This window comes from Rhododendron vialii, chromosome 5a (assembly GCF_030253575.1).
Source record: "Rhododendron vialii isolate Sample 1 chromosome 5a, ASM3025357v1".
Lineage (NCBI taxonomy): Eukaryota > Viridiplantae > Streptophyta > Magnoliopsida > Ericales > Ericaceae > Rhododendron > Rhododendron vialii.
In genome coordinates, this window is record NC_080561.1 from 4,460,348 (window position 1) to 4,474,556 (window position 14,209).

General features: G+C 37.4%; 2 protein-coding genes across 2 annotated transcripts; one reads left to right on the top strand and one right to left on the bottom strand.

Moving 5' to 3' along the window:
* Positions 1-1,216: 1,216 nt before the first annotated feature.
* On the bottom strand, positions 1,217-7,177 carry LOC131325946 (mechanosensitive ion channel protein 5-like). Its single transcript, XM_058358456.1, has 5 exons — positions 5,826-7,177; positions 5,182-5,299; positions 2,161-2,478; positions 1,894-2,007; positions 1,217-1,566 (listed from the first exon to the last, which is right to left on the bottom strand). The coding sequence occupies exons 1-4, from the start codon at positions 6,785-6,787 to the stop codon at positions 1,942-1,944; spliced, it is 1,464 nt and encodes a 487-aa protein (XP_058214439.1). The 5' UTR covers positions 6,788-7,177; the 3' UTR covers positions 1,217-1,566; positions 1,894-1,941.
* A 2,874-nt stretch (positions 7,178-10,051) lies between these two features.
* Positions 10,052-11,755, top strand: LOC131326793 (uncharacterized). The gene is made up of 2 exons (XM_058359672.1): positions 10,052-10,432; positions 11,082-11,755. The coding sequence occupies exons 1-2, from the start codon at positions 10,160-10,162 to the stop codon at positions 11,181-11,183; spliced, it is 375 nt and encodes a 124-aa protein (XP_058215655.1). The 5' UTR covers positions 10,052-10,159; the 3' UTR covers positions 11,184-11,755.
* Positions 11,756-14,209: the final 2,454 nt, after the last annotated feature.

Consider the following 14,209-nt stretch of genomic DNA (forward strand, 5'->3'; position numbering starts at 1 on the left):
GTTTAGTTTTAGCGTAAATTATCTAGAATATTAGGTTTTGTTATTTAGGTTGATTCTATTTTCTATTTATTATTTTCTTGTTCTTTAAGATTTAGATTTTTAGCTTTCCTTTTTAAAAAAATTTTAGGGATTTTTTAAAGTTGTTTTCTCTCAACCTTTACAGGATCGGAGTATAATTTAACATGGTATTGAATCTATTGATAAGAAAAATCGAAAAGAAAAAAAGAAAAAGAAGAGACCAGAATTGAAAAAAATCATATAAGATGACAAAAAATCCAAAAAGGAGGACTTTTAATTAGATCATCTTATATGAATTTTTTTTAACTTTGACACGTGGAATATCCCACCACATATGAGAATTAGGAAAAAACATAAATAGAACAAATGGAACAATCTAATCAAGTATGGAAAACAAAACATCAATGAATTAGATCTGGATCTTCTGCGAGGATTTTCTTGTGAGGATTTCGATGAGAGGGTGCCACCTATTAATAAGAAGATCCAATGGTTCACAATAGGTACCCCAATTGGTTTGATCTTCTTCTTCTCCTCAACCAACGCCCCTGTGTCTTCCTCTCTTTCAATTTCCATCGAGGTTCTGATTTTCATCCAATCAACACCCTCCATTTTTCTTTCAGTTATTGCCAAATTAAAATTATGGCTGTTTTTTTTTTTTGTCAACAATTACGGCTGTTGTTACTCCTTTTCTTGTTCACTTTTCACTCCAGCTACGAATCAAAAATTTCAAATCATCTGACCAAATCAGAAGTGGAAACTAAAAACGAGGGGAAGACTGAGATTTTTTTGAATGTTTGGTAGATCTTCACAAGTTCCAAATCCTCACAGAGAATCCGGATCCCAAGCCAACGAGCTACAAAGAATATTTTGATGTACCCCATCTTTCTCATAAAGTTAGGTCTCTACGAATCTACATGCAATTTTCAAACTTAAAAATAATATATTAACTAATGTAATTTTTTTTTTTTTGCACTGTTCAAAAGTTCTTATCAAGAGTTATTAAATAAGATCCATATTGCCCAAAAAATTATTTCAGTAAGTACATTATTTTTTAGCTTTAAAATTGCACGCAGTTTCGTATGAGACAAACTTTACAGGACGGAGAGGGAATAACATTTTTTTTTGGCCAAAATAGTAGGAGTTGTATTATATTAGAAAACAACCGAATACATCGAAGTTGGTTATTGTCCCAAAGAGGAGTAAATAAGCAAACAAGAGGCCTAGCTACCCGAGATCACCCACTAGAGCCTCGCAACCAGGCTTTGCCAGCTAATCAACCATGACCGACCTCCAAATAGAGAGAGTAACACAAACCCTCAACTGCGATAAAGGCAACCAAAAGAACACCAGAAACCCACACACGGGAGGGAAAACTACCATTAAAGGTAGAGAACCAAACCAACAAAATTCAAAACAAACGAAACCAAAAGGAGACAGGAACAAAAAAAAAAAAGAAGAAAGTTGAGGACGTTGTCGCCGGAAGCCACCGCAGCGGATCCGTCGACTTATTCACCAGATGAGCAAAGCCAAGTCATCCCATCTTCAAATCTTCACCATTTTAAACACACAAGAAATTACTAAATCTGGGCAAGTAATTAATCCATTGAATGGAATGATATGTCTTCATCGAAATAAGCACATCATAGCAAAAATAACTATATTAGGTACTAGCCATATGACAAAATCATATTGCCCTACGTCCAATAAATATAGAGTAACAAATTAGTCACTTTGGCACGATGGACTCTCTGTGCTGAAATTTTCTGTACTCCTGTGCCAAAATGCATTGCTAGTCGTTGAATCGATTTAAACTTTTGAAAAAAAAATATTCTCTAATGACCCAAAATTCCTGGGTATAGAAGTACAGAGGATCACCCTTGTCACCTTGGGAAACTTCAAGCTCTAGTGAGTAGAAACGTAGGATCATGCCTCATCGCCCTCCATGGACAGACAAATTATCATGTAAACGCTCAACTTCTCCACTTGCATCTGCAATAATTTTAGGTACTGGTAGTTATAGATCGTTTTGAATACAATTGATACTTCTGCATATGGTTGAATTAGATTAGATAATTGATTGGAGATCATGCCCAGAAATTTTGAGACCCCAAAACAAACAAGGCCTAAGTTGCACATACAAACCTTTTTCCCGTCACTGATGCAAATTTCCCCGACATGGAGTGCATGGCGGAAAAAGATTCCAACTCCATCTCCATACATAGCCCATGCGACGTGAAAGACATAGGCAACCACCAGAGCTAGAAATAGTATCACCAAGTAAAGCTTCTGTCCCAATTCCTTGTTGTTTGGGAGGAGATATACGGTGTCTAGTATGACGAGCCAAGCGAATGTAAGTATCGCCAAGACAACGACACCGACGGCGCGATGCAAATGTTGCAAGACACGGTGAGTGTCGTACAGTGATAACTCAAGCCCTCTGTGCCGCTGAAAAATGCGACTCTGTAAACACAGCGTAGATCAGATCGAGTGGTGTTCTCATTTGAAGTCATGGTACATGAAATGTGTGTGTGTACCAAACGACTGGTTGATGCAAGACTTTATTACATTTCGTGCCACGAGAAACCGAGAAAGCAGAAACTTGTGAGAGTGGCCTTACTATGGATTGCCCTAGGCCATGCCTTGGAATTTTCACTAAGCTCTTGTGCTTGTTTTGGATACAGTTGACAAAAGATACATTCTACCCTATTATTGGGAATATATATGTAATCAGTGACTAGGTTATTATTCATATTTTCTGTCTGGGTCTCAATCTTGATTCTCAGTCTTTGTATCTACTAGCTAGGCTCATGGCTTTTCTTGGTTTCTCTTGATTTTCACTCCTAGTTTCTCTTGGTTCTCGTCCTTAGTTTCCTAGCTCCTAACTTCTCTTGTTTTTTTTTTCTTCTCACTCATGAATATGTTAAACCGTGACTAGGTTATTATTCATATTTTTAGTCTGGGTCTCAATCTTAGTCTCTTTCATGATTCTCAGTCTTGGTTAATTTCTAGGCTCCAGGCTTTTTCTAGTTTTTCTTGGTTCTCGTTCTCAGTTTCCTAGCTCCTGACTTCTCCTGTTTTTTTAGTTTTCACTCATAATTTCTCTTGATTGATTGTTTCTCCGGACTACTTGTTTCTTCTTATCTTTAAACTCAAGTTGATAGACCTACTTAAGTTTTACGGTATATTAGCATATAATATTGTGATATTTGTGGGTTTAATTATTCTATGTTTTTTATTTAGACTAGGTTATTACTATTTCGAACAACCAACATGTAGGTACAAAAAAATCTAAAGTAATTCTCACCGGGTACCGCCCAAATCATGAAATACACATGTATAGTAAGTCAATTTTTTATACAAAAATACTCCTCCACCACTAGTGTTGATTGTTAACCAACTATCGGCATTGGCCATTGACCATTGGCGTTTGACAGTTGAGAAACGTTCTCAAGAATGTTCTCGGCACACGTCTAGACTTATTGGTAATACTGGTAGCTCCGGGAACATTCTCAGCACACGCTGGCACTTAATGATAATACTGATAGCTCTGGAAATTTCAGAACTGATAACGTTCTCAGCACATGCCTAGACTTAGTGGTAATTCGTTCTCAGATGTTCTCAGATGTTCTCAACGCACGCCTAGATTTTGTGGTAATTAAAAAGTGAGTTACTCTTTAATGAGAATTAAGATACATTTTTCTCTACTTAATGGTAAAAAGCCCTATTATGTTTCTAGTGAGTATATGTGTGCTTGTTATGCATATTACTTAGTTCTAATAGTTTTATTGGTTAATAACTAGTTTTGTTGCCAACATAAAGACATGCTAGGATATGTATCAGGGCTAGGTTCTTCACAATGCACTCTTATATCATGGTATTAAAGTTTATAAAATGAGAAATCAAAATCAAGGGCAACACCAAATCACTAATATTAATATCAAACAGGTAAATAGACGATAGCTTGCAAGAAAAATAGATCTGCAAAAAACAAGTAGAAAAAAGAAAAAAGAAAAAGAGAGAGGTTAAGATTCTATTTTTGTAAAATGAGAAATCAAAATCAAATGGAGAAAAAACAGAGACACGACTGATCAAGTGGAAGACGATAGATATAGTGATAGGCCCACTATAGATATTTCATAAGTCCAAAAGTTTACCTAATAGTTTTGTAAAATCACAAGTCCACACAACCTAAACCATTGGGTATTATCCTATGAAAGTGCCAAAATCCTAAACCCTATGAAAGTGCCTAAACCACTAAAACCATATAAGGGGAAGTGCATCCTAAAACCCTAGGGTAACCTATGCTAGGGTAATCTATCCTACTTTAGGGTCCTAAAATAAAAAAATGCACACTAAAATCTTATGAAAGTGCCGAAACTCTAAGGTATCCTACCCTACTCTAGGGTACCCTAAAATGGACTTGAGACTTTACAAAATTAATAGATGGACTTGTGGACTTATGAAGTTCGTATAATGGACACAAGACTAATTTTCTAATTTTCTTTTCATTAGTTTTGCTAATGCTTATGATCAAGAATGGGTTGCTAATCAAGAGAGAATTTACTCTTAGTTTACTTATGCTCTGATCTACAATCGTATTTTGAACCCTCTCAACCATCACTACAAGAAATTTTGTGTTCGGAGACAAATTAAATCGTCAAAAGATGCATTTTTTTATGGTCGCCAATAGAAAGGTTATCACCTATTAGTTGTCGCCAAAAGTCACCTAATAACGAAAATATTGTTGTTTTATCACCTATAGTAACTTTTGGGAACGAAAATATTGTTGTTTCATCACCTATAGTAACTTTTGGGAACGAAAATATAGTTGTTTCATCACCTATAGTAACATTAAATTTCGTCACCACTTTTTTTGTCAACAAAAATACTTTTTCTTGTAGCGATATTTACTACTACTTTTTTTTTTTGGTTCACAGTCAAGATGTCTGTAATAGTTAGATGCACCTCGACCATTTGATTTAGTACTTTGTTTACTTTTGTTATGTGCTCACCGTACCAATCACGTAACCATTTCTCAAACTTTTAAGAAACTTAAATAAGCAAAGAGTCAAATAAAAAATGGCATAACCCATAGACAAGAGAGAAGAATGCAAGAAAACTCTTAGAAATTGATTGATAACCATGAAGATGAAAATTTCTTACCACCCAAATGAAGAGCTCATCTATCCCAAACTTTCCTCGTTTGGCTCCGATCCGCTTCAACGCTTCCTTAGCAATCGCTTTCGGCATGCAGTACGACAGGTCTTCAAGACTAATTTCTCTATCATGGAAATAATATAGAGATTAAATTCTATACGCGTGCAGTGTAAACTCACGCGTATCCAATTAACAATTGACACCTCATTAATTCATTAAAGATTTAAGAAATCTGTTATTGAGACCATTTTTAACCAAAACTGAAGTTTAATCCGATTGATTGAAGGCTCTGTTTGGTTCCGTGCGTGAATTCGTGATTTTGTTCTTACTTCTTAGTAACGATCCGATTCTCTCTCCGTTTCACTTTTATCCTATTTTTTGCCCGCTTCACGAGTGATACGCCCGGTTCAGGTGTTCTAACGACAAAAATAATAATAATTCACGGTAGTAACACCTGATTCCCCTTACGTATCATACGCTACTTCTGCCACTGCTACACCGTTACCGTTATTTAAAATCTTGTTCACCAGTAAAATCTAGGTGAATGTACAGAACATACAAATAATTGATACACAAAACCTTCAATTGAACCATCAAAATGGTTAATCATCAAGAAAACTAAGTCACATATGTTATAACGCGTAAATTACCCGGATTCGTCTTTCGATACGTTCTTAATTATATCTTCGGATACAGACATCGCTTTGTCATCCCATGTGTTGAGGTTAGGACGGGTAGAACAGCGATGGGGAAATAGCCATAACGTTTCGTCTAATGCATTCGTGTTCTTCACAAGATTCACCATATTCCATACTTCCCAATCATTCGAGGTGTCTGCGCTCACGAGACGCCATTGACCGAAGGTCATCCGGCCCTGAAAAATCTTGTGTCCCCTTCGATTTTTCGGGGCATCATCGACGATAATCTCTCTCTCCTCTGTCATCTGATTTGGATCCTTCAATGGAGTTAACATGCTACGTAAGATGTACAGAGCAAAGACGGCCTCTTTGATTTGATTCAAATAGTGTTTCCTGTGGAACGAAATCGACACGACCTTCCATACAACGATCTTGAAGCCCCAAATTATAATCGAGACAACAACGCAAGACAGTATCTTTGTCATGTTTTCAAGTGCAATATTCATTTTACCAAGCTTCTTGAGGGGAGTGTCTATCAATAAAATCCAGGTTGTTAATAATGTGGCGAACGATAGAAGATACTCAAAGGTTCTCTTCGCGGCATACGCATGAGGGAGATTTCCCTTTAGCCTCGCATTATTCACGTTTTCGATTACTTGAAGAACACGAGTGGTTATGGCGCGGGAGATAGAGTGTCCGTAAAAAGTAAAGAAGGCAACGAGTAGCCACCTCCACAACCCCAGTTGTCCGAGTTCCGAGGTCTGGAAACTTGGCACGGTTGTGGTGAAGAGAATCGAGAGAAGAATCATGGCGGAGAGAAGTTTAGCCAAATCAGGGGATAACGAACATCGATTCCTTGGTGCGTCTACGTCTTCGAAATAGCGTTCTCTATCCTCATCGTCATCGCCTTTCTTGAAAAATGTCCCGGGAGGTACATGAAACCTCGAGTGTTGTCTGATTCTCCAGTCCTCCATGGATTACCCAAATCAATGAAACTTTGAGGTTTTTGTTGCTTTTGGCTTTTTTTGCTCAGATTGCAGCTTCTTTGTGTTTCTGTTGTGGGTTTATAGAGATGAGAGATGGGGGTGAAACTATTTGGTGGTCCAAGAGCACCGCTAAGTGGTGTTCTACTCCACTCTCCAACCAAACATTCTCGTTAGACTCATGACTAAGTTTACAGACACCACATAAATATGCGGTTGTAGAGAGAAAGGGGGAGAGTTTGACTGCAGGTTTTACGTTCTAATATGCGAGTCGTTAGGAGAGGTTACCGGTAAGGTGGTTTTAGAGTACCAAATATAGGTAACGATTTTAGCATCCGAGATAAGTGAGTAGCAGTCGCCTATTTTCCTTTACTGCTCCAACCATGGCCAAAATGGACATGAAAAACATAAATATTCCAAAGAGCAAACCTTTCATGGGGAGATCGGGATTGCATGGGTTAGGGCCGGTAGCAAGTCCGTATGAGGACATGAAGATGATGAGGATGGACCCATAAACGCAAGCACAATGTGGCTAATTCTCTCCTAGGTTGTTTGATATGGCCGGCTGCTTTCAATTTTAGACTGGTAAAGTTGATCAAATATCCGTGAAAGAAATCTGTGAAAGAAGAATAAACCACAAATTTAGAAGATTGAAACCAGAGATATCTTTCAAGGAAATAGATGCCGAAATTAGAAGATAGAAACCAGAGAAATATGTCAAAGTAATAGACGCGCGTCAAAATTAGAAAATCTACGAACAAGTTTGTAAAACCAGTTGGCATGACGAGGTTTTGGCTGTGCTGCGGAGATGACTAACTGTCTTTCAAATGCTATTGAAGTGTTATGTAGACGCTATCATCCTTTTCAAATGCTATAGAAATTTTTCAAACCAGAGAAATCTCATTTCCAGGGGGAAAAAAATGAGATTTGGGGGCAAAGCACAGAGAAGGGCGAAAGGATTCCTGCCTCTTTTCCCCACATTTTCAAATGCTATAGAAGTGTTATGTAGACGCTATGATATGTTATTACAGCGTTCTCTATCATGTTACAGTAGGCCTGTCAATGGACCGAATCTAATCCGGATCCGATCCGAAAAATTCGATCCGATCCGGATCCGATAAAGTCGATCCGATAATCCGAATTCGGTAATTCAATACGGATCCGGATCGGATCGGATTAAATCCGTTATCAATACGAATCCGAACTTTATTTTTTAAATTTTTTTTAAATTTTTTGAAAAAAAAAATGTTTAAGAAGTTGTATTTTTATTTTTTTATTTTTAATTTTTTTTAATTTTTTTCCGAAAATATTTTTTTTTGAAAAAAAAAATTGTATTTTTTTGAAAAATATATATATATTTTTTTGCTAAAATTTTTGAAATAAAAAAAGTTTCCGGATCGGATTCGGATTTTTCGGATCCGGATTACCACTATCGGATTTGAGTCTTATCGGATCCGGATCCGGATTCGGATCTGTCGAATTCGGATCGGATCCGGTCCATTGACAAGCCTATGTTACAGCGTGGCCCTGGAAAACGCTATCATCCTTTTGATATTAAATGCTGAAAAAAAAAATAAAAAAAAAAAAGAAACAGACTATTATCCTTGTTGGGGTTAAACAGACTATTCGCTATTTTTTCTGGGAAAAACAGTTAGTCATCTCCGCAGCACAGCCAAAACCTCGTCATGCCAACTGGTTTTACAAATTTGTTCATAAATTTTCTAATTTTGACACGCGTCTATTTCTTTGACATATTTCTCTAATTTCTATCTTCTCATTTCGGCATCTATTTCCTTGAAAGATTTTACTGGTTTTAATCTTCTAAATTAATTTGTGGTTTATTCTTCTTTCACAGATTTCTTTCACGGATCTTTGATCAACTTTACCTGCCTAAAATTGAAAGCGGCCAGCCATATCAAACAACCTAGGAGAACCGTTACCTTCATACCCCAAGTGCTCTCTAAAATCAAGCGTGGAAGCACAAAGGCTATACCTGAAGAAACTTCTTTATACAGCAATGGAAAGAATTAGCCACATTGTGCTTGCGTTTTCGAATGCTGTCACGTTTTATGGGTCCATCCTCATCATCTTCATGTCCTCATATGGACTTGCTACCGGCCCTAACCCATGCGATCCCAATCTCCCCGTGAAAGGTTTGCTCTTTGGAATATTTTTGTTTTTCCGGTCCATTTGGGCCATGGTTGGAACAGTTAAGGAAAATAGTCGTTTGACTGCAGGTTTTACGTTCGGCGACTGAAAAAAATACAGTGTGCTTCTATGCCGAGTGTCTTCGGGCAGTTAGATTGTGTGATTTTCTTTTATGTTTTAAAATTTGTACGGACAAGATGCTACTTTGTAGACTAAACTAGCAAAAGAAAAATCTAGGATAATCTTTGTGGCCGAAGTGGATTCTATAGCCTTGGGGCTTTCTTCAAATGAATGTTCAATAGATTTATTTATGCTGATAAGTTCGTATATTATTAATCTCCTTTCTTTTATCGGAAAAATTTTTATTTTATTTTTGATTCGTCAATTATCTTGATTCACCAAAATCATTTATCATATGGAATGCAAGATAGACTTTTTCACGGAGGCTTCGTGAACAGGTTGTTCACAGAGCAACGCAATCTCAACCGTTCATTCGCGCAATCAATGGCAGAGATTCATTAATTGAAGAGGTTAGTAATGCGTTTTCAAATTAACCTCCTAATCATGTTGAGTTTAACTATTTTCTCTATGTTTGTTTTTTTTTGTCGACTAATTTTAATGATTTTGGTCAAACGAATACGCAATTCTCGTTTGAAAACACAACCTCCTAAGCAACTAATTCACGAGAATTGTGGTGAATTAGTCTATTTATTTCTTGCCTCAAATAGGTTTTGGTGGCCCACAATAAGGAGATGGGGAGATGTATCCATATGGCCTAACAATATTCAAGAGGATTGTAGCGAATTAAAAAGGTGCACATAAAATGTAATAGACAATCAATCTATGTCCAAAATCCTCATGAATAAACTAATTCACCATGATCCATGTAAATATTGTGAGGTGTGTGTGTATATATATATATATATAATAAACAAAGGAAATTCTAAAATCAGCTCATTGGGCTGACGATAATAGATGTGTGAATGTGTATTAAAAGATGTAGAAAGTGCACAGAAATACGTATTTTTCTTGTCTTTTAGTATGTTTATCGTCAGCCCAGTAGGCTGACAATAGCAAGACCGATAAACAAATACATGAACATTTTGACTAACTCCTCCTAGCAAAATTTGGGAACTCGTCCTTAGAAACTGTGGTTGATATCCTTGCAAGACTATCAATCACATTGTTGGGGCGATGTAGGTGTGTTTGCAAATCATGGTGCTCCCTGATTGCCAATCTTTCTTCATCAACAAACAACTCTGTGTCAATCAACACCGGCATAATTTTATTGATGGTGATCATAACCATTATTTCTTCCTTGTCTATTCAATTAAATTTAAGTGGGATGATTGCGGAAATTCCTCGTCCGGAGGTGAGTATTACAATTATTCTTGTCACTCTTTGCAGTGCTTTGAAACCTTTGAAGAGCGTAAGCGACTCCAATTCCTGACGAACATTGGGCATAGCGTCAAGAGTTCTTGTAACAAGGTATTGTGCCTCCGTCATTCTCACTTGAAGGTTCGCAGCCAGTTCCAAGCTCAGTTGCATGTTGGTGTGTCTCTCGGAATAGGATTTGTCCCTAAAACACACGACTACAAAGTGGTGTGCCTTATAAATACGACAACAAATTTAGACGTTTTCTTTTCTCTGCAGATTGAGATGTATTCGTTGAATACAGATTCTTGGACGACGTGGACAGCAGGTTATGATGTCCAATGGGCACATCCATCAATGGATCCGCCCATTGGACAGTGTTAGGGTGCTTAGTTATATTTTGAATGAAATTGGACAAGAGAAGTAGGTTGTAAAGAAAGAAAGGGATGATTGATGCAATTAGTACAAAGGAGTCAAAGGCTTTAAGCTTACATTCATACCTGGAAAAGTACATCAATGCTCTATTTATAGAGCTACTCCACCGACTTTTTTTTTCTCTAGAAAAGTCTAGTTAAGCACATGTGCTTAATTACATAAAAGATCTCTCATCTTCTAGAATTATCTAATTCTATCCATGTGCATAAATACAAATATCTTCTAGTGTATTTATTACTTCTACACACTCCTAATTTATTTTTAACTTAGATATTTAAATATTTATTCTACATTATTCTAAAAGATTATAAATTACTTTTTCTAACAGACAACAGGATGTGATTTTCAATTGAGATTAGACAGGGAAACTACGGATGGATCCATCAATGGAGCCGTCCATTGGATAGCAAGGAAGACTACTTCGTGGTGATGATGATGATGATGATGATGGGTCACAATTACTGATCGTTTCATTCCATTTGGCGGATGAGGTTATGAGAAAAATATGTTTGCCCAAATATCGCTGTGCTCATGATCATCCAAACCGAAAGTATGGGTTTATTTCAGTCATATGTGGAAAACTTACTTTTACCATTGATCATGGAGACAAAGATACGTATGGAGGATTCTGGGAAATATGGCTATTGGAGGATTATAACAACGATGAATCTTGGACAAAGTTTCGTACTTTAGTTCTTTTCTGCTACAAGTACATGGTGCCTTTATAGTTTCTGAATAATGGTGAATTTGTCGTCCTCGTTTCACGGAACAACAGATTGATCATATTCAACACAAAAAACCAAGTAGTTGTTGCTAAGGAACTCCATGGCTCAGGATTTGAGGTGGTTAATTACACACAAAGTCTTGTTTTGGTGAAGGAATTGATGCCTCAAGTACTGAAATGTCAAGTTTCGCTAAGGAGCTAAAGGAGTTTGAGAATGAGAAGAAGAAGAGGAGGGGGAGGAGGAGGAGTTGGCCCAGTTGGGTATAGCAAGAAGGTTCATTAAGGGAGTTGGGTATAGCAAGAAGGTTCATTAAGGGGGTAATGAAGTTTTTCAAAGAGAGATGAGATGAATGAATTGATATGATGATCCAATTTTTTTCCCTCGGCGAAAGTTAGGCTCTGTTTGTTTCAAAGTAGTAAAATGTTTTCCGATATAAAAAATTTCTACATAAAATAATTTTGCAAGAAACAAAAGTTTCATTTTTATTTTTCCGTGTTTGGTAGATAGTTGGTTATAGTTGTAAAATGATGTGTGCATGAATGTATATACAAATTTTTTTCGTTTTGATGAGAAAACAAAGGGCTAGGTAATATGTGGATGAGATTGGGGCTGTGGGGGAGCTCATGAAGTAATGCAATTATTCGTCGAGTAGTGAGACCAAGTTCGAAAAATGACTTACCACTTTTTCAAGGAAAAAAATATTTTCAACTATATGAAGTACAATCTTTTACCAGGTAAAATATTTTCCTGCCTTTTGTATAACCAAACACCAAATTTCTTTGAGAAAAAAATTTTCTTTCTGCACGGTTCTCAGTAATTTTTTCTATATATCTCTCTATTTATTACTATTCATTACATCAAAAATATGTTTCAAAACTCAAAACCAAACAAAAGCTTTAGGTTTTTATCTTACCAAATTAGTCGAGTTGCAACTGGATGAGGAATTGAAAGTGAAGGGAGCTTTGGTATACAAGTAGATGGCGTGAATCAAAGAGTTTATGAATGCAGTTTTTTGTAATATTCTTTTCTTTTGTTCGTTATTCAATGACTAGTGGATACCCGTGCATTACAACATAATAGGTAGTGGCGAAGTTAAGATTTTGAGAATGCCCATGCATGCTAAAGTTCAACCCAACTATTTTATCATATTCCACACTCCCCAATCGTTCACCATATTCCACACCCCCCATATGGGAATGACTATATTCACCATATTCCACACTCCCCAATCGTTCGAGGTGTCAGCGCTCATGAGACGCCACTGACAAAAGGTCATCCGGCCCTGTATAAGCTTGTGCCCCCTTCGATTTTTTGGGGCAGCATCGACGACAACCTCTCTCTCCTCTGTCATCTGATTCGGATCCTTTAATGGAGTTAACATGCTATGCAAGATGTACATGTTAGGGGTGCAAACAACTTTCAGCAGTGGTTTAGTTCAGGGGTATGGGGGCGGAGCCCCACGGCACAAAGTGCCACAGTTCTGGGTGCGACTTTAGAAACTGAAGTTGTGTTCAACTTCAGTTGGCCTTCATGCTTGAAAAAGATAATGGGGCTGGAGCCACACCAAGAGAGGTCAGAAGACTACATCCGCGTTGATTGAGATTAGTTGGGTTTGCAGTTGTTTGTTTGTTAATGCTTCGGTTATCTTCAAGTGGGAGATTGTTAGAGGTGCAGACAACCTTCTACATAGGACCTGACCTATTTACATTGCAATTTATATGTAATTAAGTTAATGTATTTTTAGAGAAAAACAGAGAGAGGCGAGAGAAAACCTAGGTCTCAGAGAGATTGCGAGAAGACTTGTACTCTTAATTCGATTTCATAGTGGACTGGTGTGGCTTCCGTGGTTTTTTCTCGCGTTGAGGTTTTCCACGTATATCTCGTGTTCCTTCTTTTCTTGTTCATTATGCACTATTTCTGTTTGCTTGTAATTTCTGTAATCCTAGTTTTCAAGATTCGTAGGGCGTTATGAGTTGAACAAGGAGTTAGATTCCTAAAAGTACAGGGAAAAGACAGCCTCTTTGATTTGTTCCAAATAGTTTCGCCTGCGGAAGGAAATCGACACGGCCTTCCATACAACGATCTTGAAGCCCCAAATTATAATCGAGACAATAACGCAAGACAGTATCTTTGTTATATTACCAAGCTTCTTGAGGGGAGTATCTATCAATAAAATCCAGGTTGTTAATAATGTGGCGAACGATAAAAGATACTCAAAGGTTCTCTTCACGGCATACGCACGAGGGAGATTTCCCTTTAGCCTCGCATTGTTCACGTTTTCGATTACTTGAAGAACGCGAGTGGTTATGGCGCAGGAGATAAAGCATCCGTAAAAAGTAAAGAAGGCAATGAGTTGCCACCTCCACAACCTCAACTGTCCGAGTTCCAAGGTTTGGAAACTCGGCACGGTTGTAGTGAAGGGAATAGAGAGAAGAACCATGGCAAAGAGAAGTTTTGCCAAAGGAGGGAATGCGGAACATCGATACATTGGGGCATCTAAGTCTTCGAAGTAGCGTTTTCCATCCTCATCGTTGTCGGCTTTCTTGAAAAATATCCCGGGAGGTACGTGAAACCTCGAGTTGTCTCTGATTCTCCAGTCGTCCATGGATTACCCAAATCATTGAAACTTTGAGTTTTTTTGTTGCTTTTGGCCTTTATTTTGCTCAGATTGCAGGTTCTCTGTGTTTTGGGATATGGTTTCTGTTGTGGGTTTAGCGAGATGTTCATTGAC